Source organism: Capra hircus, chromosome 4 (assembly GCF_001704415.2).
Source record: "Capra hircus breed San Clemente chromosome 4, ASM170441v1, whole genome shotgun sequence".
Lineage (NCBI taxonomy): Eukaryota > Metazoa > Chordata > Mammalia > Artiodactyla > Bovidae > Capra > Capra hircus.
The window spans coordinates 100,566,690-100,590,872 of record NC_030811.1 but is presented as its reverse complement, the minus strand read 5'-3'; the positions used below and the strand labels follow the sequence as shown (position 1 = coordinate 100,590,872).

General features: G+C 39.3%; 1 protein-coding gene across 1 annotated transcript in view; it reads right to left on the bottom strand.

Moving 5' to 3' along the window:
- THSD7A (thrombospondin type 1 domain containing 7A) overlaps positions 1 to 16,615 on the bottom strand; it is a 481,774-nt gene extending 465,159 nt beyond the window's left edge. Inside the window, exon 1 of the mRNA XM_013963159.2 lies at positions 16,340 to 16,615. Within this exon, the coding sequence (XP_013818613.2) occupies positions 16,340 to 16,499 (160 nt within the window). The 5' untranslated portion in view covers positions 16,500 to 16,615. The remainder of the gene's footprint in view (positions 1 to 16,339) is intronic.

Genomic DNA, 24,183 nt, shown 5'->3' with positions numbered 1-24,183 from the left:
GTGTTCTTTGGAAGGAATGATGCAAAGCTGAAACTCCAGTACTTTGGCCACCTCATGTGAAGAGTTGACTCATTGGAAAAGACTCTGATGCTGGGAGGGATTGGGGGCAGGAGGGGAAAGGGACGACAGAGGATGAGATGGCTGGATGGCATCACCGACTCAATGGACATGAGTCTGAGTGAACTCCGGGAGTTCGTGATGGACAGGGAGGCCTGGCGTGCTGCGATTCATGGGGTCACAAAGAGTCGGACATGACTGAGCGACTGAACTGAATTGAACTGAATCAAAACTTTAGAGGAAAAGATAAAATATTAAATCACCCTAATATATGAACCTGAAAGGATACTCCACTCTTGAAGTAACTGTGTTTAATCAACATTACTTAGTAAAGACAGCAACGCTCATAGCAAGTTTGCAATAAGAACTAGAACAGTTAAGTCATACGATCAACAATCTTCCAAACTCCATAAATTCACATATGACATATTTGCAAATATATCTTTATTCTTAGCAATATTTTATCCATCCAAATTGAGCTGGGCTTCTAGATTCCAAAGAATTAAAAACGGCAGCTAAGCCCCATATGACAGGCTGTTTGCTGTGGTCCCCGCACTCCCTTCTTTCTCCTCATGCCTCCGAACTTCCTGCTGCCCCTGGACATGTGCGTCATATACTTTCTTCACAATTGTTCCTCTTGACCTGGACTTCCCTCTATAGCCTTGTTCACTTTGTAAATTGTTTATTTTTCAATTTGTATATTATGTGAATCTTCCTTTCCCTGTCTCCTCTAAGATAATCACCCCTTTCTCATTCTATATTTTTATATGCTTCTGTTTTTACAATAAGTTCACTAAGAATTAATTACTTATTTATCCACAATAAGGGGGCTTACCTGGTGGCTCAGATGGTAAAGAAATAGCCTGCAATGCAGGAACCTGGGTTTGATCCCTGGGTGGGGAAGATCTCCTAGAGAAGGGCATAGCAACCCACTCCAGTATTCTTGCCTGGAGAGTCCCCATGGACACAGGAGTCTGGTGGGCTACAGACCATGGGGTCGCAAAGAGTTTGACATGACTGAGCAACTCAGCACAAGCACATCCATGATAGGGGACTTCAGAAGAAATGGGTTTATGTGCTGTGTATGTTTGAGCTCCAGCACCTAGCACAGAGCTTGGCATAAGACAGGCTCTAGGCAGTTGCCAGTTTTACTTAATTGAACCTGATCAACACAAATTGATGAAGAAAAGAGTCACCTGGAGTTGTGTAATATAGTGGCTGTGAGTAAACTATATTTCCCATAGAAAAAATACATTGGATATACACATTTTACATATACACATGTAGAATAAAACAATAATTAATCTGCATCATTCCACCTGAGGTTGTGACGTGTACTGCCTTAATGATAGCCCAATCAGTGTAAACTATCTATAAGAAATACTTCATATAAACAATGTGACTGGACATTCTGAACAGCAGTGCTATTAGAAGAAAAGTACTTCTTGGAAATCTGCACAGGGATTGCAGTTTGAAGCCTGCTCAGGCACCAGAGAGGCAAACACAGGAAGATGGTGAGACATAAAAGAATCTTAAAATAAAAGCTATAAGTTAGTGGGAAGTAATGCAAGGACTCATGTAATGAGATCTTATACATGAGTTGGCTCTCGACGAATATTAAATTGGCAAAATTTTCTAAAATAAAGTTTTAATATAAATTTTGTAATTAATATTTTAGTGAAAAGTATTTCTCTTTGCATACATTTTAAAAACTCACCTCTATAAATACTAGATATAAAACACATGTGAGGAGGTATAATAATTTCCGTGATATCAGATAACAGGTGAAGTTCTGTGCATTTAACCATAAATGATTGTGCTATTAGGATGTGTATGTTATGTTGCATGCATTTATGTATCTAGGTATGTGCGTGCATGCATATGTATGCTTGTAATGGTACATTAAATTTTTATTGTAATTCTATCATAATTTTATAAATGCTATAAAAATTTAGGGAATATACAGCTAAACAGGCTGTAATTGGCATAAAACTGTAGAATAACCATCTCTCCTCCAAACTGAGAAACCATTTAATTTCCTTAAGAAGATTTTGAACCACATACACTGAGGTGTGTAAGTAGGATATTTATATATACACAAGATACACAGAGCATATACACGACACTTCCATTTACATACAGAGGGAGGGACAAAAGGAGGGAACGAAAGAGACAACGTACTATAGGAGAGGAAAGAGAACCTTGAGAAAGGAAGCCTCAGCATTGACTGTGCATTTCCTACACCCTTTCACTCACAGCATCACAGACCAGGAAAGTCTTGCCAAGAATATTCTTAGGTGTTTTCACACAATGGAATTTTGGAACACACCACCCCAGTTAAAGAGTCACACCTCCAGCACTCTTTGCATGGCAAAGATATGCACCATCACAGTAAAAATAAAACACTAAGGTAGAATGACTCTGTTTTAAAACTACTTTGAAAACTCTGCAAAGAGCAAAACAGAGGCTTTTGCAACTACGTGTGTGGCTCTGACAGCAGGGAGAAAGGGGAGCAACATCGGTTGCAGAGAATCTTGAAAGGCAGATGCAAGAAGAAAGAAGAATCAAAATGAAGGAAAGAATGCAGAGAGATCCAGGAAACAAACTCCGTCCCAGAGAGGAGGCATTCATAGCTCACAGCAGGATCATGCCAAGTAAGAGAGAACGTGTATGAGCAGTGATGTGTGCCAGGCATCACCTAAGTGCACTACAGGTTTCTCTCAAGTTACCCTTAAAATAACCTGGAGGGGAAGATACCAACCTCATACATATGGTATGTCTGAGGAACAAGAGACAGAGAGATCAGAGATCACATTCTTAATAAACAACAAAATTAGGTCAAGATTCACGTCTATCCAGCTCAAAAGTCTCCTCAGGAACATCTCCTTCTATGTATTACATACACATGCAAACGCACACACATATATTTATTTAACTGCTGAGCAATCAGTGTTTATTTCATTTCGAGATGAAATATATATATATATAGACACACAATGGAATACTACTCAGCTATAAAATGAAGGAAATCTGGTCATTTACAACAACATGGATGGACTTGGAGAGTATTATATTTGGTGAAATAAGTCAGAGAAAGACAAACACTGTATGATATCACTTGTATGTGGAACCTAAAAAATAAAACAAGCTTGTGAATATGACCCAAAGAAAGAAACTAAACTCACCAATATAGAGAACAAACTAGTGATTACCAGTGGGGAGACAAAGTGGGGAAGAACAAGATCGGAGTAATGGATTGATAGGTAACAAACTACTATATATGAAATAAATAAGCTTCAAGGACATATCGTGCAGCACATGGAATATAGCAATATTTCATAACTATAAATGGAGTATAATTTTTAAAATTGTGAATCACTATGCTGTATCCCTGAACTTCATAATATTGCACATCAACTCTAACTCGATTAAAAATATATAAATACAAAGAAACAAAATGAACCAATTAAAATAAAAAGATATAGGTTCAATTCTCTGCAACCACTCTCGTTCATTGTCAAAGGGAAGTACTGAATACAGAGGGTCCCTTTGACATTTATAGGCACACTCTTTGATTTTGGTAGAGAAAACTAAAAATAATTTTTACATAGTGGAACCCAAACAGGCACCATTTGTGCTCTGATGCCATTTTTTAGCAGGCATGCTATAGAACATACTTGCAAACCTATCCATCTGCAATACTCAGAATGCCCAGCTATGGCTCAGTTCAGTTCACTCAGTTGTGTCCAGCTCTTCATGACCCCATGGACCACAGCACGCCAAGCCTCCCTGTCCATCACCAACTCCCAGAATTTACTCAAACTCATGTCCATTGAGCCGGTGATGCCATCCAACCATCTCATCGTTTGTCATCCCCTTCTCCTCCTGGCTTCAATCTTTCCCAGAATCAGGGTCTTTTCAAATGAGTCAGCTCTTTGCATCAAATGGCCAGACTATTGGAGTTTCAGCTTTAGCATCAGTCCTTCCGATGAACACCCAGGACTGATCTCCTTCAGGATGGACTGGTTGGATCTCCTTGCCGTCCAAGGAACTCTCAAGAGTATTCTCCAACACCACAGTTCAAAAGCATTAATTCTTTGACACTCAGCTTTCTTTATAGTCTGAATCTTGCAACCATACATGACTACTGGAAAAACCATAGCCTTGATGAGACAGACCTTTACTGGCAAAGTAATGTCTCTGCTTTTTAATATGCTGTCTAGGTTGGTCATAATTTTCCTTCCAAGGAGTAAGTGTCTTTTAATTTCACAGCTGCAGTCACCAGCTATTGCTACTGCTGTAATAATCTAAGGGGTAACTTCTTATCCAGGCTGTGCCACAATTAGATAGCCCCGCATTGGCCATATACCATAGATTAAATCATTCCAACTACATAATCCACACCTGTGCCTGATACATTTGTTTGGAAAAGCTAATTTTCTATCAGGCTGTCTCACCAGAGCAATTTGGTGGCTATATTTCTACCCTTGTGCACACAAACTACCCACTTCTGAGTCATCACCCTGCTACCCCCATTCTGGTGGTGCTCAGCACTTTGTGCTCATGGGAAGGTCTGTGGGAGTAATCTGACTGGCAGACCAACCTTGACAACCTGGTTTTCAGGTCAGCTTCCCCAGGGCTTCAGGACAGTGGACCTCCACTGTTCCCCAGAAGTTCAGAAGGATATTACACCTCGACTTTCTGCCAGCTCCTGGCTTCCTCCACACAAGAACGAGTGGATAGGTAGCTATGTATGTAATTTATGAACCAGACCAGAGTGAGCTAGAGATATAAGACATTCACAGTACACTTAAAAATCTCACAAGCTTGCAGGCTGCTATATCAGGCCATTTGCTTCTCTTTCAAGGTATTGTCCGTCGCTGTCAACCTCTCTCCCAAAGTTTCCCATTCAAGGCAGAACTCGACCAAGTGTACACACATCTCCATTAATTCTTTATTTAATTCCTATATATGTTTTCTGTTTATATGAACAACTGTGTTTCCCTGTGAGACACATCATCAGAGCAACAAGAAGAATGGAGTACGTGCAGCACAGGCTGGATTGAGGCTTTGAACTCCATTAAATAAGAGTTCTACCAACTTGTACTATTTTCATTTATGTGATGAAAAGACTGCAGATCCCTTACCAGAGAAGACATGCGGATGACAAGATGAAAAGATAATGCTCAACATCACATCTCTCATTAAGGAATGGCAAGTGAAAATAAGAAGAAAAGACAACTGCACGCCTATTTAAATAACAAGAAGGTACAACTGCATGCCTGTTTAAATAGCTAAAACTCAAAACATTGACAACAGGGCTAGGATGCAGAGCAAGAGGGATTTTCATTCACTGCTGGCAAGAATGCAAAATGATACCATTTGGAAGACAGTTTGGCAGTTCCTTAGAAAACTAAACATACTCTTAACATATGATCCAGCAATCACACTCCCTGGTATTTACCCAAAAGAGCTAAAAAATCAGGTCCACACAAAATCTGCATATGGATATAGATGGATAAAGCAGCTTTATTCATAATTTCTAAAACTTGGAAGCAATCAAGATGTCATTCAATAGGTAAACGGATAAACCGTGCTATATCCACACAATGGAATATTGAAAAAAGTATTGTATATTAATACATATACATGGAATCTAGAAAAATGGTACTGATGAATGAATTTGTAGGGCAGGAATAGAGATTCAGGCATAAAGAACATACTTGGGACACAAAGGGGTAAGGAGAGGATGGGATGAATTGAGAGAATAGCATTGAAACATGTATATTCCCATACGTCAAATAGATTGCTAATGAAAACTGTTGTAAAATACAGGGAGCTCAACCTGGTGCTCGGTGACAACCTAGAAGTGGGGATGGTTGGTGGGGGGAGGTTCAAGAGAGAGGGGACCTATGTATACTTATGGATGATTCACGCTGTTGTATGGCAGGAGCCAGCACCACATTAGAAAACAATGATCATTCAATTAAATACAAATTTAAAAAATAAATGAGTTATCAAACCATGAAAAGAAAGGAGGAACTTAGATCACATTATTGAGTGAGACAGAATCTGAAAGGGCCACATACTGTAAGCTTCCAACTGCATGACAGTCTTGAAAATGCCTATGTATGGATACAGCAAAAAGATCATTGGTTACCAGCAATTTGGGAGGAGAGACGGACAGATGTAGAGATGAACATGTGAAGCACAAAGGATATTTTAGGGCAGTGAAACTACTTTGGATGACACTGTAATAGTCCATACCTACTTTAGAGAATACATGTCATTATGTATTTGTTTAAAATCACCCAAAGTAAATTAGAGTGAATCCTCATATAAAATGAACTATAATACAAACTCTGGACTTTAATTAATAATAATGCATCAATATTGGCTTATCAATTGTAACAAATGTACCACACTAATGTAAGATGTTAGTAATAGGGAGAATTGGAGAGAGGATGAGGCGGGTATATGAGAACTCTGAACTTCCACTTAATTTTTTATAAATCTCAACTGCTCAAAAATAAAGCCTATTAAAAATAGCTTTTAAAAGAATGCAAATGATTTGCCTGTTTTTTCTCTCCTTGTTTTGTTGTCCTCGCTTGCATCTAATTTTCTTTCCAAGTTTTAGCAGTCATTCATAGCTTCTCCTGAATTAATGGATGTCACACCTGCTATGTGAACCATCTCTCTCTCTGATGGCTCCTGGAACAAGAGCCCATCTGAACACTACTCGATTATATGTGCCATTTGAAAATGGTTATCTTTATATTGTTTTCATTTATGATTTTCTCCATCTGCCCTTATTTCTTTTCTCATAGTACAGCTGATTCAATAATATAGAGCCAATAAAAATGATTTCCCAAAGATGATGATTTCACACGTTAAATTATGCAAAATACCAATTAGCTCAACAGTTCTTCTAGAAGATGAGAAGACATCCATTTGGTTAGGTGCAAGGACATATCAGAAGCAACAGACATTACTTTTGGTATCACTGTTTTAAGTATTCATGTTTTCTCCGCTCTCCTTACTGAGTTATTTTTAATTGTTATAAGCAAAGGGAAGTGAAAGTGGCTTGGTCATATCCAACTCTTTGCGACTCCATGGACTGTAGCCTGCCAGGCTCCTCTGTCCATGGAATTCTCCAGGCAAGAAGACTGGAATAGGTAGCTGTTCCCTTTTTCAGGGGATCTTCTCAACCCAGGGACAGAATCCGAATCTCCTGCATTGCAGGCGTATTCTTTATTGTCTGTGCCACCAGAGAAGGCCAAGAATATCCCTTCTTCAGGGGATCTTCCTGACCCAGGAATCGAACTGGGGTCTCCTGCATTGCAGGTGGATTCTTTACCAGCTGAGCTACCAGGGAATATCTCTTCCTTTAAATAAAGTACTTTTCTTATTGCTTAGGTATTTGGGGATTAAATGCAAATTCCTTTATTTTTCATCATTTTAATTCATTCTAAAGTGTCAAGTGTAAAGTTCCAATGAAGAAAAGTAGAAAAAAATCCCTACGTTATGACTCACTGGCACCTCTAACTCACACCCCATGATACGCTTGTGATAGGAAAGATGTATTTTCCTGGATGCCACTTCCCCAGCGCTTCTGTTATTAAAGAACTCGCTAATGTGCCTTTATATTAGGAAGCCTGAAGGCTTCCACTCTCCCATTCCAGAAGGACCCACTGTCCAGTGTCCTCATTCAAACTTAAATCAGAGATTGAGAGGCTTCATTTCCTCCTAAAAGGATTCAAAGCATATCACACTTCCCCAATAACCTAATCAGAACACCAGCACCTCACCCTATCCGTCTCTTCCCACCTTTTCTTATATAACAACAAAAAGCAGAAAAAGACCTCAGTATGTGCTGCTCCACAGAACTCTTAACCTCAGTTCGCACTGGGTCTTTTATTATTTTGCAAACCAGATGCATGTTCAGTCGCTCATTTGTGTCCAATTCTTTGTGACCCTATGGAGTGTAGCCCTCCAGGCTCCTCTAGTTCATGGGATTATCCAGGCAAGAATAGTGGAGTAGGTTCCCATTTCCTTCTCCAGGGTTCAGTTCAGTTCAGTCGCTCAGTCCTGTACGACTCCTTGCGACCCCATGAATCGCAGCACGCCAGGCCTCCCTGTTCATCACCATCTCCCGGAGTTCACTCAGACTTGTGTCCATCAAGTCAGTGATGCCATCCAGCCATCTCATCCTCCGTTGTCCCCTTCTCCTCCTGCCCCCAATCCCTCCCAGCATCAGAGTCTTTTCCAATGAATCAACTCTTCGCATGAGGTGGCCAAAGTACTGGAGTTTCAGCTTTAGCATCATTCCTTCCAAAGAAATCCCAGGGCTGATCTCCTTCAGAATGGACTGGTTGGATCTCACTGCAGTCCAAGGGACTCTCAAGAGTCTTCTCCAACACCACAGTTCAAAAGTATCAATTCTTTGGCGCTCAGCCTTCTTCACAGTCCAACTCTCACATCCATACATGACTACTGGAAAAACCATAGCCTTGACTAGATGGACCTTAGTTGGCCAAGTAATGTCTCTGCTTTTGAATATGCTATCTAGGTTGGTCATAATTTTTCTTCCAAGGAGTAAGCGTCTTTTAATTTCATGGCTGCAATCACCATCTGCAGTGATTTTGGAGCCCCAAAAAATAAAGTCTGACACTGTTTCCACTGTTTCTCCACCTATTTCCCATGGAGTGATGGGACCGGATGCCATGATCTTAGCTTTCTGAATGTTGAGCTTCAAGCCAACTGTTTCATTCTCCTCTTTTACTTTCACCAAGAGGCTTTTTGGTTCCTCTTCACTTTCTGCCATAAGGGTGGTGTCATCTGCATATCTGAGGTGATTGATATTTCTCCGATCTTGATTCCAGCTTGTGTTTCTTCCAGTCCAGCGTTTCTCATAATATACTCTGCATATAAGATAAATAAGCAGGGTGACAATATACAGCCTTGATGTACTACTTTTCCTATTTGAAACCAGTCTGTTGTTCCATTTCCAGTTCTAACTGTTGCTTCCTGACCTGCATACAGATTTCTCAAGAGGCAGGTTAGGTGGTCTGGTATTCCCATCTCTTTAAGAATTTTCCACAGTTTATTGTGATCCACACAGTCAAAGGCTTTGTCATAGTCGATAAAGCAGAAATAGATGTTTTTCTGGAACTCTCTTGCTTTTTCGATGATCCAGAAGATATTAGCAGTTTAATCTCTGGTTCCTCTGCCTTTTCTAAAACCAGCTTGAACATCAGGAAGTTCACGGTTCACGTATTGCTGAATCCTGGCTTGGAGAATTTTGAGCATTACTTTACTAGTATGTGTTTTTAGGAGTGATCAGTGTTACCACAGTCCATTGAGCTATTAAACCTTCACACATCCTGAGCATATGATTTTTGGACCAGATAATCAATAAGCTCGTAATAAAATTGGAACACTAACTGTGCTATGTATGCTGAGAAAGACGAGCAGGAAAATAGGACACAAACTGTAGATTTTTTTTTATTTAAATAATCACCTAGGATGTTAAACAAATCATAAACCACAAGCAATTCTACTGTGAATAATTTGGAAAGCACTGGTGACAATGATAACTGCAAGAATGTGAAAGTTCAGATTCTGTAGAAATCTTAAGACACTATACAAAATAAAGTATAGAAATTATATTTATATAATTCACCCTGAATTTGCAGCTCAGAATATTTTGATGGTCTTTGGTCCACGCTGTCTACATGTAAAAGCCAAAGTAATTAAATAACAACAAAAAAAGACAAGTCTACAATAAAACATTTCTTTCTAGATTTGGTTTGTTTGTCCTGGTGTTTCTTAGTTGGAGAAAATGGATGAATGTGTTGGATCAGTAATACTCCTTCAAGTTATGACATTTTTAGGAGAGAAAAAGGTAAAGAATGGGAAAAGAACTAACCTTTTTTTAAGTATAGTCACTATATTTTAGGTACTGTGCTAAACACTAGTTACTACCTTTTAAAACTCTACAAATGCCCTCTAATTTCAGAACCTCTGTCACCAGTCCAAGGTAAGAAAAAAAGTCAGGGTTTAAGTAATTTCAACAAGAAGGAAGAGGCAAGATTTAAAATGATTTGTTGGATTTCAAAATCCATGATCTTTCCATTCCACAATGATGCTTCTCTTATAATTTGCTGGAATATCTAGCACTATAATTGTATCAATGTGCAATTTCTAGTGCATTTACAAAAAACAGATCCTTTACAGAAAGCTATGGCACTTTATTAGACTTACTACAGGTCATAAAATTAAGTAACCATTCTATTTTATAATAGAACAATAGCAATAATATACCTTAACATTTATTGAAGTCTCAATATGTATGAAGTATTCTACAAGTATATACATTTGTTATTATACTTAATCCTCAGAAAACTCCTACAGAATACAAGGTGTTTATTCATACTGGGGATGAAAAAAAATATTCAGGGTGATGAAATAATTCCATAGGTACCATGAAAAAAACGTGTTGATCTATATTATTCCAAATTAATTGGTGTTGATCATCTGTCCATCCTGTCCATCCCTGGACACTGTGTCCATCCCTCCCTCTGCTCCTTCTCTATTCTTCATTTAATAAGCAAACTGTGTCACATTCCAAATTAAGACAAATTATAATCACAACTGAAACGCAAAACTTTTTTTTTAAAGATAATATCAACGTTATGTTCCCACTACCTGGAATAACATTCCTCTCGCCTATGTTATTCCCTGGTGGCTCAGACAGTAAAGCGTCTGCCCATAATGCAGGAGACCCAGGTTCGATCCCCTGGGTTGGGAAGATCCCCTGGAGAAGGAAATGGCAACCCACTCCAGTACTCTTGCCTAGAAAATTCCATGCATGGAGGAGCCTGGTGGGCTACAGTTCATGGGGTCGCAAAGAGTTGGACGTGACTGAGCAACTTCTCTTTCTTTCTTTCTAAGACTAAGATGCCTATTTTTTCATATACATTGCAGAATATTTTACATTAGCACAGAAAGAAAAAAAGATAATACCTTTTTTTTATTTTAAACTGATGAAACAGTTTTTTTATGTGCAATTAACTGTATAAAGCACATAGTGAGTCATTAATAGCACTGTCTTGCATTGGATGAACCCAGGTCAAAAGTGCTTAATGTGAGAATTTCCTTGAAGAAAAACTCAGAACTAGTTATATATACATCTTCATCACCTGATTCTGAAAAATGGCTAGTGTGTATCTGAAGCTGGGTAGCTAGGGTGTAGCTGAAGCTGCAATACTTTGGCCACCTGATGCAAAGAAGTGACTCACTGTAAAAGACCCTGATGCTGGGAAAGATTGAAGGCAGCAGACGACAGAGGATGAGATGTCTGGGTGGCATCACTGACTCAATGGAAATGAGTTTGAATAATCTCTGGGAGTTGGTAACGGACAGGGAAGCCTGGCATGCTGCAGTCCATGGGGTCACAAAGAGTCAGACATGACTGAACAGCTGAACTGAAGTGTGTATCTATTTCTTGGATTTTACTGCATGGGGATGACCCAGAGAGATGTTATGGGGAGGGAGGTGGGAGGGGGGTTCATGTTTGGGAATGCATGTAAGAATTAAAGGTTTTAAAATTAAAAAAATAAAAAAATTAAAAAAATAAATATATATTTCAAAAAGAAAAAAAATAAAAAATAAATTCAATTATTTCATTAAAACTTTTTTGAAAATATATATCTGCAGCCTGAATTGATTAAAGTTGGATGTATTTACCATTTTTTGTCTGACTCATGTTAAGTCAATCATACTTTGTTTAATGCATTTCATTTGGAATTGCTAGGTAAATATAATTAGCCATAATTATTACTGAAACAATTCCATACTCAAGAATATTAAAAAGAAAAACTGTCTAACACTTATAAATAACAGTAAATTATTCACCTTCCAAGATGCTTACTCCTTGGAAGAAAATTTATGACCAACCTAGATAGCATATTCAAAAGCAGAGACATTACTTTGCCGACTAAGGTCCGGCTAGTCAAAGCTATGGTTTTTCCTGTGGTCGTGTATGGATGTGAGAGATGGACTGTGAAGAAGGCTGAGCACCGAAGAACTGATGCTTTTGAACTGTGGTGTTGGAGAAGACTCTTGAGAGTCCCTTGGACTGCAAGGAGATCCAACCAGTCCATTCTGAAGGAGATCAGCCCTGGGATTTCTTTGGAAGGAATGATGCTAAAGCTGAAACTCCAATACTTTGGCCACCTCATGCGAAGAGTTGATTCATTGGAAAAGACTCTGATGCTGGGAGGGATTGGGGGCAGGAGGTGAAGGGGACGACAGAGGATGAGATGGCTGGATGGCATCACTGACTCGATGAACGTGAGTCTGAATGAACTCCAGGAGTTGGTGATGGACAGGGAGGCCTGGTGTGCTGTGATTCATGGGGTCGCAAATTGTCAGACACAACTGAGTGACTGAACTGAGCTCAACTGAATAATGTAAGTTCTCTAACTCTGCATGTATGAAATATGTTTTTCAAGTATTAAAAGTTACCTTTTAACTGTACATAAAACTGTTGAAACATTTACTTTTATAATTTAATATCTTATATTTCGGGTTTTTTCTCTGTTGAAAAGCAACAACGTTGTAGAGAGACTTAAATACCAGTTGGTTACTCACTGTATCAATATAACTTTCCCACTATCTGGTTTATTATTCAACCAAGATTCTATCTCCACTATTCTACTTAAAATGTATTTTCCCAAAAGAATTATCTTATTAGTTCCTCCTTCCACTAATCTTTTCTGAAATATTTCATAATCCCTTTTCAGACTCTCAGAAATGTCTTATACTTTGTGCCCCCATCCCCTTCCGAAGATATCTTCTTCATTTAGCACCTACTGGCATTTTCTTTGGACCTGTTCTGACCACACTTTGTCAGGCTCTTTCAACAGTTTCTCTCTCATTGATGTTGTTGTAGTTAAGTCATGTCCTCCTTTTTTTCGACCCCATAGACAATAGCCCACCAGGCATCCTGTATCCATGGGATTTCCCAGGCAAGAATACTGGAGTGGGTTGCCATTTCCTTTTCCAGAGGATATTCCCAACCCAGGCGCTAAACCAGAGTCTCCTGTACTGGCAGGATGATTCTTTATTGCTGAAGTCACCAGGGAAACCCCCTCCCACCCATTAGCCTATAAAATTGCACAGTCCATAAAAACTAACCAAGTCATGTTTTAGGGCCTCTTGCCTTCTGAGATGGCCCACACTCTGGTCTGTGGAGCGTGTTTTTCTCTAAACAAATCCACTTCTTACCTATCAACTGTATCTCATTAAATTCTGTGGCCATGAGGCAAGAACTTAAAATTTACCGGGAACAGCTACTCTGCTCTAAGTTATAATGGATTCCACCAGCTTATAGGTTAGATTCTAACGTCTTTATCATAGGTTGAAAGTTTTGTTACAATCTGGCCCAACTCTTCTCATTAGCACTAAATCCATTCATTCCCACCAAATATTCCAGACTTGAGCTCCAATACTTTTAAGACCTATGAATATTGTATCTCATGCCTTATATTTTTGTTGTTTCCTTCTATCAGCTGCACAACTTCTTTGCTCTCATAGTGTTCCGTTCATGAGTATGGTATGCCCTGTTGCAGCTGTTGCATATTATTCAACTGGACTTTGTTGAGGGCAGGGAAAACAGGATCTTAATCTTCCACCATAATGACTTCATGTAAGTCACACAGTGAGTCCTCAACCACTCTTTGTTGTGAACTGACTTTAAAAAATTAATTAAAAATGCCTTATAGATAAAACTTTATATATATATACTATGTATCCTAAACCTTACACATTATGTATATATATACCCTATATGTATAGATTCATTAATATATGTGTATATATATGCATATAGCTGTGTTTATGGTGTATGTATGGCTGCTGTCTCTGAGGTTGCACAGAGTCGGACACGACTGAAGCGACTTGGCAGCTGCAGCAGCAGCAGCATGTGCACATACTTTAGGGTTGAAAAAGCCTTTCAGTATCATCTTTCCTAATCAGTAAATATCACAAAATAGGAAACCAAGAACCAAAGTCATTGAATGACCTTGCCAACATTCTAAAACTTGATAGTGACAAACACAGTGTTGAGTTCCTCTCTCACCTCTTCATCCAGTGTACTTTTCACTAAATCACTTTAATTCAATGATCTCACCAATAATGTGATTCTAAACAATCTGTTCTATCAAGATCAAGCTTATCCCACCAGAATCTTAAGACTATCTCACCTCATTTTCTCTCCCAAATCCCTGCCTGTCTCCTTACTGCCATCAAATGAAGAACAATTATGATTCTATCATCTCTATATTTTCATTTACAGTGTATCCCTCTTCTTTAAATATTCCCTATTTCCTCTGATAACTACTCTCAGTTCCTTCACAGATATAGTAAAGTCTACTTTCCCTCCAGAAAAAAAATTAAAAGGTTCTTATCTTGCTCTCCTATTTAATTCACCATTTTTTTTTCACCAAACCAAGGCTCACCATAAAAGAGATTACATTATCCTCATTATACTAGCTTATATTTTCCCATGCATATAACTCTAAAGTTTAAAGATCACATTCTCATCACTCACTCATTTCATCTTCATAATACGAGGAATAGTCAGGAGAAGGTCATATTTACAGGCAGATGGGTAAGCTGGAGATCAAAAGTTAAGTGACATTCCAACGTTCCTGAAGGGAGCAAGAGCTGGAACAGACACTGGAATCAAGGTCTCCATATCCTTGCTCTTCTGAGCTTTCCACTAGTTTATTGGCTTATATTTCCATCATGACATTGATATTGACACATATTGGCACCTCAGATTCTGTACAGTGAATGCTTCTTAGACTCATCTTTGATCTGAATTACTGCTCGGCTCTTGGCACTTTAAAAGTATAAATTTGAACCCTGGCTTTAGCTAAATCAGAGATCTTCAACTCTTTAAATGGAAAAAAATTAATTTGATTTCATCTTTATCAACTAATCTGTTGATCTTTAAACTTCAAGTGGTAACAAGAATGACTCACACTAATATCCAAAAGGCTTTTCTAAACAAACATGTGTACATGTGTGTTATTTCATGCAACATTCTGAGGCAAATTATGTACTTTGGCTTCAGATAAGTTTCTATTCAATCTCTTCACTAAGTTGCTACACAGATGCAACAATTTTTTAATAAAAAATCAGGATATCAATGTTATTGTAGCACAGACTAATTTGTCTCTGCCTTAGAGCTCTAAAAACAGCTGAAGTCAGGTCAGAGACACTCTCCGCAACTCATTTGTGATCCCATGACCAATAATATACCTTCCCTCCTCATATCTAGTGCATCCTTCTCTTAATGTTTAGGCACTGCCAAGAAACTCTTAATTCATCCCTAGCCAGAAGCACTAAGCATAATGCTTCCCACTTTCTTCCTATAAACAAGAAGTTTCAGGTCAGCTGAAGAATTCTCAGCGTCCTTTAGAGGAGAGAGGAGCCCCAGGAGAGGAGTGGTAATTCCTCATTTGGTATTGTTTTCCTGCCTGTCACTGCCCCACCAGGACCTCTAGTCAGCACTTTGCTGGGAGATTCCAAGGGGCAATTAGCTGCTTGCTTTTGTTGGCTGGTTGAAAACAAAGCAAAAAATTTTTTTCAGGACAGGAAAAGTTTAAACCTAAACATCCTAACAATAACACACTTTAAGAACCCCGCAATTCACTCATTAAGAATTGAGCTTTACAAGGTCTCAGCCAGCTCATTGGCGCCCCATTTGCCTTTAACTGTTAGACATGCCCTCACTTGGCTTGTTTCCACGTGTCCCACATAAGCTACACTTAACAAATTTAAGTCTGTATCCGTATACATCATGGCATGGAGTGAACTGTTCGCCTTAACACAGAATAAAAACCGGGGCTAAATGTTTGCTTGCTCTTTGCCAGAAATATATTTAAGAAAGTCCGAAAAGAATGAGAACACAGAGGTTAAAAATAATGCACTTAATTATGAAAGTGCAGCGTTGGTTGCCCTCATTAACTATGAAGCTGTGAGGGAAATATCATTCCAGTGACTCACTGATGCCTTTTAGTTATTAGGTTCTCCTTTCCTAACAGCCTCGGACACGACCTAATTTGCCTCCTAGGAATCATACTTTTTACCTTAGGATCCCAGCACACCCAGGTCATCAAGAAGCACAGGGGTCCCTCCTGAAGCCCAGCAGTTTCGTGATGTGGACCCAGATGTGAAGATGGGAAGCACTGGGGGACTCCCTTCCACTTACCAGTCTTCCACAGATAGAGGATGGGTGCCTCCGCCTCGCCAGGCGCCGCAGCCCCGTAGGCGCCCGGGCACAGCAGCAGCAGCAGGAGCGGCAGGACGGCCGGGCGCCGGCCCGCAGTGCCCCGGCTCCGGGACGCCGAGCGCCCCGCTGGCAGCCCCATGCCGCCCGCAGCCGCTCCAGGGTCCAGCTCCCTGAAGGGGACGCGGCGGGCAGGGAATTTTCCTTCGCCCTCGGAATGTCTTCCCAAGTACACAACGCAAAGCTCTTTCCCGCTATTGTTCGTTTTCGTGTCAGATGAAGAGGAGGGAAAGCGCGTTTAACACCGGGGAACAATAGCGTCTGCGGTGGCCGTGGCTGCCGCCGCCGCCGCCGCTGGCGGGGATGCTGCTGCCGCTGCCATTGCGCGCAGAGTGGCAGGTCCCGGCGGCGAGGGAGGCAGCCGTCCGCAGGGGGCCCCAGCTGACTGAGCAGGTCCTGCAGTCCGGGAGGCAGCGCGCCCCCGCCTCAGCCAGCTGGAGAGAGAGGAGGGGGCGTGAGCCGACCCGGCACCGGGGGCGCAGGAGGCAGGGGGCGGCTAGAGCGCCAGGGCGAGAAAGGAGGCGAGTGCGCCGGAGAGGGGACACCCGGATCCAACACACCCAAGGAACTCCAGTGCACATGGCGTGATGAAATATGTTTGGAGGGATACACCAATAAAAAGAATCATCACCCGACAGGCTTCGGCATGACAAATAACAGGCATTGAAATTCATCGTCACCCAAGGAGTCAAATGCTAGATCCAGTGGCATGTTCTTATTATATATTTATTTACACAAAGCATCAGTGCCTCTGAATTACTTTATGTGGGGAGCAGTATTTATCATCAGAAGTGAAAAACATAGAAAAAAAGCAGAAATATTTACTTGCTGTTGAAAGGCCCTTAAACTTTTAAAAATCTTTCTTTTTTAACTTAATTCTATCCTCAGTAAAAATATGAGCAGTACTGATCTGTTAGAAATCAAAGTACATTGTCTTCTAACAGCCTTTAAAACTGAATTAGTTTTAATAAGTATCCACAGTGATACCTAATTATATGGATAACATTTTACAAAAACTAATTGTAAAATTATATTTCACATATAAAATTATATTTTATAAAATAGTATATATTTATATAACAATAAATATAAAAGTGCTATCCCTTTATTCTCTGTCAAAATTATGTTACTTTTAAGGATTCACACAGTTCTGAGTAAAATTAAAGGACAAATTGAGTTTTCCTTATTTGTGTATCTCCAAATTAGTAAATTCTTTGCTTAAAAATATTTGACACTGATTTCTCATAACACTGTAGGAAAAGTGTCTTTATATAATTTAATGGGTTTGGACCTTTTGTTCTTTGTTTTCTCTTTCTTAAACCAGTAGTAATAAAGAAATGTGTGTGAAGTCTGATAATGCTTTGCCCTTTCTCTCTTCTCCACAATAATAACCTCTACTAATTCATTTCCTAGTAAAGCTAAAATAATATCAAGGCATTTAGCCAATTAAAAACCAGGCTAAAAAGAAAGCCAAAGAAAACTATTAACATCCAGTCAGCAATATTTGGCCAAATAAAACAAAATCTAAAGAGCAGGAAAACTACTCTTCATGAATTTACTCCATCAGCATAGCCAAGCAGAGTTTAAAATGAGGAAGCTACTGTTCCTGAAAGAGGAAACCTTCCATAAAGCTCTCTTGGGACGCCTGTCGTTTTGCAGATCATTCCAGACACAGCCCTGCTGCATGCATTAGATTAAAAGCAGGTTTGATCAAATAATTTCTAGGTCCTGCCTATTTAAGCATTCTGACATCAGAGGAAATTAGCAATGTTGAAGGTTGCAAATTTGGTCTTTGTTTACTTTCCACTCTGTTAGGCCTCTAAGAGGGAATTAAAAGCTCAGAGAGCCTTCGCTCTGTGAGTCTGTGATTAGGAGAGATAAGCTAGTGTGGATTACTATTTCTTCACTGGTGAAAAATAGTAGGCAACCATCAAGAGATTAGAGATTGATAAAGGATTCTAAAAAGCCTGATTCCAACTTGTGTGTGGCTGCCTGGAAGAGCACTTGTTTCAACAGTTAGACCAAAGAAGAGAATAGGATTTGCTATAGCTTCCTTGGGTCTGTCTTCTTAGAGAACACCCTCTAATACCATTCTACAAAGGCAGTGTTTTCCTATCCTGTTTTCATTTCTCAGATGTTGGGGTGATAAACCCTAAAATCCTTTACTTCTGGCACAAACAGCCTTTAAAACAAAGTACTCAGTTAATCAGCCCATTCTAAGCAATCTTGGGAATTCCCAAACCAATCCACCAAGTAGAAAGTCATTAAATAACAGAAGACAGAGAATCTAAGGATTCAAGCTAGGACAATTTGATGTACAGGCTAATGACCTAACCCTTTGAAAAGCCATCAGATGCTATACTTAATAGCTTAATGTCAAAAGAAAATTTAAGGGTTTTTATATTTATCCATAGTTGTATAATAATTCCTCAACTGGTCGAGAGTTAAAACATCATGGCTACAATTTCAAGCATTATACAGAAGAACAAGGGATTGGTGCCAATTCCAAATTTGCTGCCACTTAAAATACATGACTAGAGCTCATATTCTGCTGTAATGTTTGAAACCAGCCAACAATTGGTTTCCTTCTTTTAATTTCCATTTACACAAAGCTTAAAGATTACTTCAAATAATATTATTCAGCCATAAAAATGAATGAAATAATACCATTTACAGCAACATGGATGGACCTAGAGATTATCATATTAAGTAAGTCAGACAAAGACAAGCATCACATGATACCATTTATATGTGGAATCCACAGAAATTACACAAATGAAGTTATTTACAAAACAGAAATAGAATCATAGATAGAAAACAAACTTATGGTTATCAAAGAGGAAAGGGGGGATAAATTAGGAATTTGGGATTAACAGATATACACTGTACTTAGTTGCTCAGTCGTGTCTGAATCTTTATGACCCTATGGACTATAACCTGCCAAGCTCCTCTGCCGATGGGGAGTCTCCAGACAAGAATACTGGAATGGTTGCCATGCCCTGATCCAGGGGATCTTTCCAATCCAGGGATTGAACCCAAGTCTCCCACATCACAGGCGTATTCTTTACCGTCCGAGCCAGCAGGGAAGCCCTACTATCCATAAAATAGATAAATAACAAGGGCCAGTTGTATAGCACAGGGGACTATATTCACTATTATGTAATAACCTATACCGGAAAAGAATTTGAAAAAGAATAGATATATATGTATGTGTATGACTGAATCACTTTTCTGGACACCAGAAATGTTTGTAAATCAACTATATTTCAATTAAGTTTTTTTTTTAATTTTAAAGGGTTTTAAAAAATTACTTCAGATACATGCACATGCACAATTAGTAATAGATACCTCTGGACAAGGTTACAGAAACTAAGTCGTAGAAACATTTGTCTCCACCACTGTCACATATGTGTTCTATAACAATGTCATTATTGCACTTGAAGACAAAAATGTATGGGTCTCTGAGGACAGATAAAGGATATATATATTCAGATACATGTTCCTTTGTGAAAGCTCTAGTATCCAGTTAGATAAATCCTATCAATAAAACTGATAAACAGCAAGAGATAGCAAGACATGGGAATCTTTGTTTTCTAGCAAATGACATAAATAACACACAAATGTTTTAATGACATGATGTCAAAATTTAGTCATGAGAAGTCTCAAAGATGCAGATCAAACTGACCATCTGCACAGCCTGCCTTGAAGTCAATCACTCCTCATTTTTCACGAAGAACTATTCAAGTATTAATGAGCCAGGCAATAAAAGTATTCAAAGCTATGGATGAAAATATGCAAAGAATTTATGGTGTTTTTAGTTTTTAGAAAGAAGACAGTTCTGACCCTATCACTTCTCATGTGTTACTCTTGTATCTGTCTTTATTATTTTTGCTCTTATTTCCAAATTCCAGGAGGGTGGGTGTGTACAGATGTATACATGTGTTTTCTCTTTCAGTAGAACATAAATAAGTATATAGCCATACTTGATGACCCAAAAGACATACAGACAATGACTTTCAGTGATTAGGATCAGCACTTAAAATCAATCAAAAATTCATTTACTTGACAGAAAGGGAAATAACTTTTAATATCATGAGTTTTTATGAAGAAAAATAATGAGTAAATGAAGGAATATACCTGTTATTCAGGACTACAAGGCAAACTATCTAAGAATATCCATTTTGAAATAACTTTAAAGAAATTCTCTACATAAACACATCTTGCCTTATAAAAAAAAGTTACCCAAAAGAATTCTGTTTGTGTGGCCTCTAGGTGTCATACTTGACTAACATTTGGGGTAGAAAAAAATAATTTTGGGCTTCTTTCTATTTCCGCCTTCTTGCCACACCCACCAAGCTATTAAAAAATGAAATATTTCACTTTTTATCTTTGCAATAAGTAACAATGAATTTTACTTCCCCAATTCTGTCTCTAATATTAATCATCTATTTTCCTTCACCATCTATTTTCTTTCTAATTCCTTTTTCTTTATAACTACTTTGTCTGTTGGTTGGTTGGTTAGTTGATTAGTTTGCTGGCTTGTCAGTATATATGCTGAAAGGAGAGGAGATTCTAAATTTTAAACAGTTTTACACAAAGAAAATAAACATCAGAATTTCTCCATTTTACTCAAAACGAACTCTGGAAACAATAAAGATCTGCTATGATATTTCAGGCTCCTTGTTTTGAGTATCAGGTAAAAATGTACAGTATTTTGGTTCAGATCCTTCCAGGTTTGGAGAATGGATCACTCACTGTAAACCTTACAATAAGGACCCTAAACTGGGTAGTATGTGAGGCATCAATAGTCCTAATACAACTTAGTACCCCAATCATTAAAACATTTCACCAGGGGTTAACTTGGGAGAGGGCTTCCCTGATGGCTCAGAGGTTAAAGCGTCTGCCTCCAATGCGGGAGACCTGGGTTCGATCCCTGGGTCGGGAAGATCCCCTGGAGAAGGAAATGGCAATCCACTCCAGTATTCGTGCCTAGAGAATCCCACGGACGGAGAAGTCTAGTAGGTTACAGTCCACGGGGTCGCAAAGAGTCGGACACGACTGAGCGACTTCACCTCACCTAACTTGGGAGAATGCTTCCATACACAACACTCAGGCCAATGCAATGATTCAGATGTTCAAAAGTACATAAGAATAATGTATACAGAGGCAACAGAATTGATTAGTTATCACTAGCATGCTGGTGGCCTACAGGTGGATAATGAAAATGTACTGCACTTTAACAAACAATTGAAAACTAAATATGAAAGCCAGGAGCCCTGAGAAAGAGACTCTTTATCTCCTACAGTGGCAGAGTGGAAACAAAGCTGAAGATCAAACTGAAAACTTAATCATTAAGAGCTGACAGCTTCAAAGATAACTGAATGGTCAACTGAGACCCATGTGTTAATCTAACATTAGGATCTGGTTGGAAAAACCTGGAACCTGATATATGAGTCAATGCCCCCATGTCTGGTTCCCCAGACTCCTCTTAAAGCGCTGAGAGGCAGCCCACCTCTCCCTGTTAAGAGATGCCATATACCACCACTCCTAGTGTTTGGTTTGATAGCTAGGAGTAAGCACTAAGTCAGCCTAGTTGACAAACCGTGGTCTACTAGAGAAGGGAATGGCAAACTGCTCCAGTATTCTTGCCTCAAAAAACCCATGAACAGTATGAAAAGATAAAAAGATATGATGTCAGAATATGGAGCCTCCCAGGTCAAGTGGTGTCCAATATGCTACTGGGGAAGAGCAGGGAAATAGCTCTGGAAAAAATGAAGAGGCTGAGCCCAAGTGCAAAAGATGCTCAGTTGTGGATGTGTCTGGTAGTGAATCTAAATCTGGAAGCCAATGCTGTAAGGAACAATACTGCATACAAACCTGGAATGTTAGGTCCATGAATTGAGGTAAGCTGGACGTGGTCAAGCAGGAGACAGCAAGAGTGAATATCAACATTTTAGGAATCAGTGAATTAAAATGGAGACAGGTATGGGGAAATTTAATTCTGATGACCATTATATGTACTACTGTGGACAAGAATCCCTTCACAAAATGGAGTAGGCCTCATAGACAACAAGAGAGTCCAAAGAGCAGTACTTGGGTGCAATTTCAAAAACAACAGCATGATCTCGGTTCGTTTCTAAGGCAAACTATTCAACATCACAGTAATCCAAGTACATGCCCCAACCACTGACGCTGAAGAAGCTGAAGTTGAACGGTTCCATGAAGACCTCCAAGATCTTCTAGAACACCAAAAAAAGATGTCCTTTTCATCATAGAAGATTAGAATGCAAAAACAGGAAGTCAAGGGATACCTGGAGTAACAAGTAAGTTAGGCCTTGGAGTACAAAATGAAGCAGGGCAGTGTTTAAGACTTTTGCCAAGGGAACGATGCTCTGGTCATAGCAAACACCCTCCTCCAACAACCCAAGAGATGACTCTACACATGGACATCATCAGATGGTCAATACCAAAATCAGACTGATTATATTCTCTGCAGCTGAAGATGGAAAAGCTCTATACAGTCAGCCAAAACAAGACCTGGAGCTGACTGTAGCTCAGACCATCAGCTTCTTATTGCAAAATTCAGGCTTACATTGAATAAAGTAGGGAAAACCACCAGGGCATTCAGGTATGACCTGAATCAAATCCCTTATGATTATACAGTGGAAGTGACAAATAGATGCAAGGGATTAGATGTGGTAGAGTGCCTGAAGAACTATGGACAGAGATTTGTAACATTGTACAGGAGGTGGTGACCAAAACCATCCCAAAGAAAAATAAATGAAACGAGGAAAAGTGGTTGGCTAAGGATGACCGACAAATAGCTGAGAAAAGAAGAGAAGCAAGAGGCAAAAAGGAAAGAAAAGAAATACCCAACTGAATGCAGAGTTCCAGAGAATAGCAAGGAGAGAAAAGAAAGCCTTTGTAAGTGAACAATGCAAAGAAATAGAGGAAAACAATAGAATGGGAAAGACTAGAGATCTCTTCAATAAAATTGGAGATATTAAGGGAACAATTCAGGTAAAGATAGGCACAATAAAGGACAGAAATGGTATGGACCTAACAAGAAGCAGAAGATATTAAGAAAAGGTGGCAAGAATATACAAAAGAACTATATGAAAAAGGTCTTAATGACCTGGATAGTCAGGATGGTGTGGTCACTCACCTAAAGCAAGACATCCTGGAGTCAAGTAGGCCTTAGGAAGAATTACCACAAACAAAGCTTGTGCAGGTGATGGAATTCCAGCAGAGCTACTTCAAATCCTAAAAGATGATGCTGTAAAAGTGTTGCACTCAGTATGTCAGCAAAATTTGAAATTTCAGCAGTGGCCACAGGACTGGCAAAGGTCAGTTTTCACTCCAATCCCAAAGAAGGCAATGCCAAAGAATGTTCAAACTACCTCACAACTGCACTCATTTCACATGCTATCAAGGTAATGCTCAAAATCCAGAAAGTGAAAGTGAAAGTCACTCAGTCATGTCCAACTCTTTGGGACTCCATGGAATTCTTCAGGCCAGAATGCCAGAATAGGCAGCCTATCCCTTCTCCAGGGGAGCTTCCCAACCCAGGAATTGAACTGGGTCTCCTGCACTGCAGATGGATTCTTTACCAGCTGAGCTACCAGGGAAACCCAATTGCAGCATTAATTCAGCCTAGGCATGCTGAGTTTGTTAAGAGAATAAAAATCTGAAATAGCAAAGTAGCTATGAGAATTAGCTAGCAACTACTGGTAGGAGCCTGAAGATGATTCAAGAGGCTTGCTTTT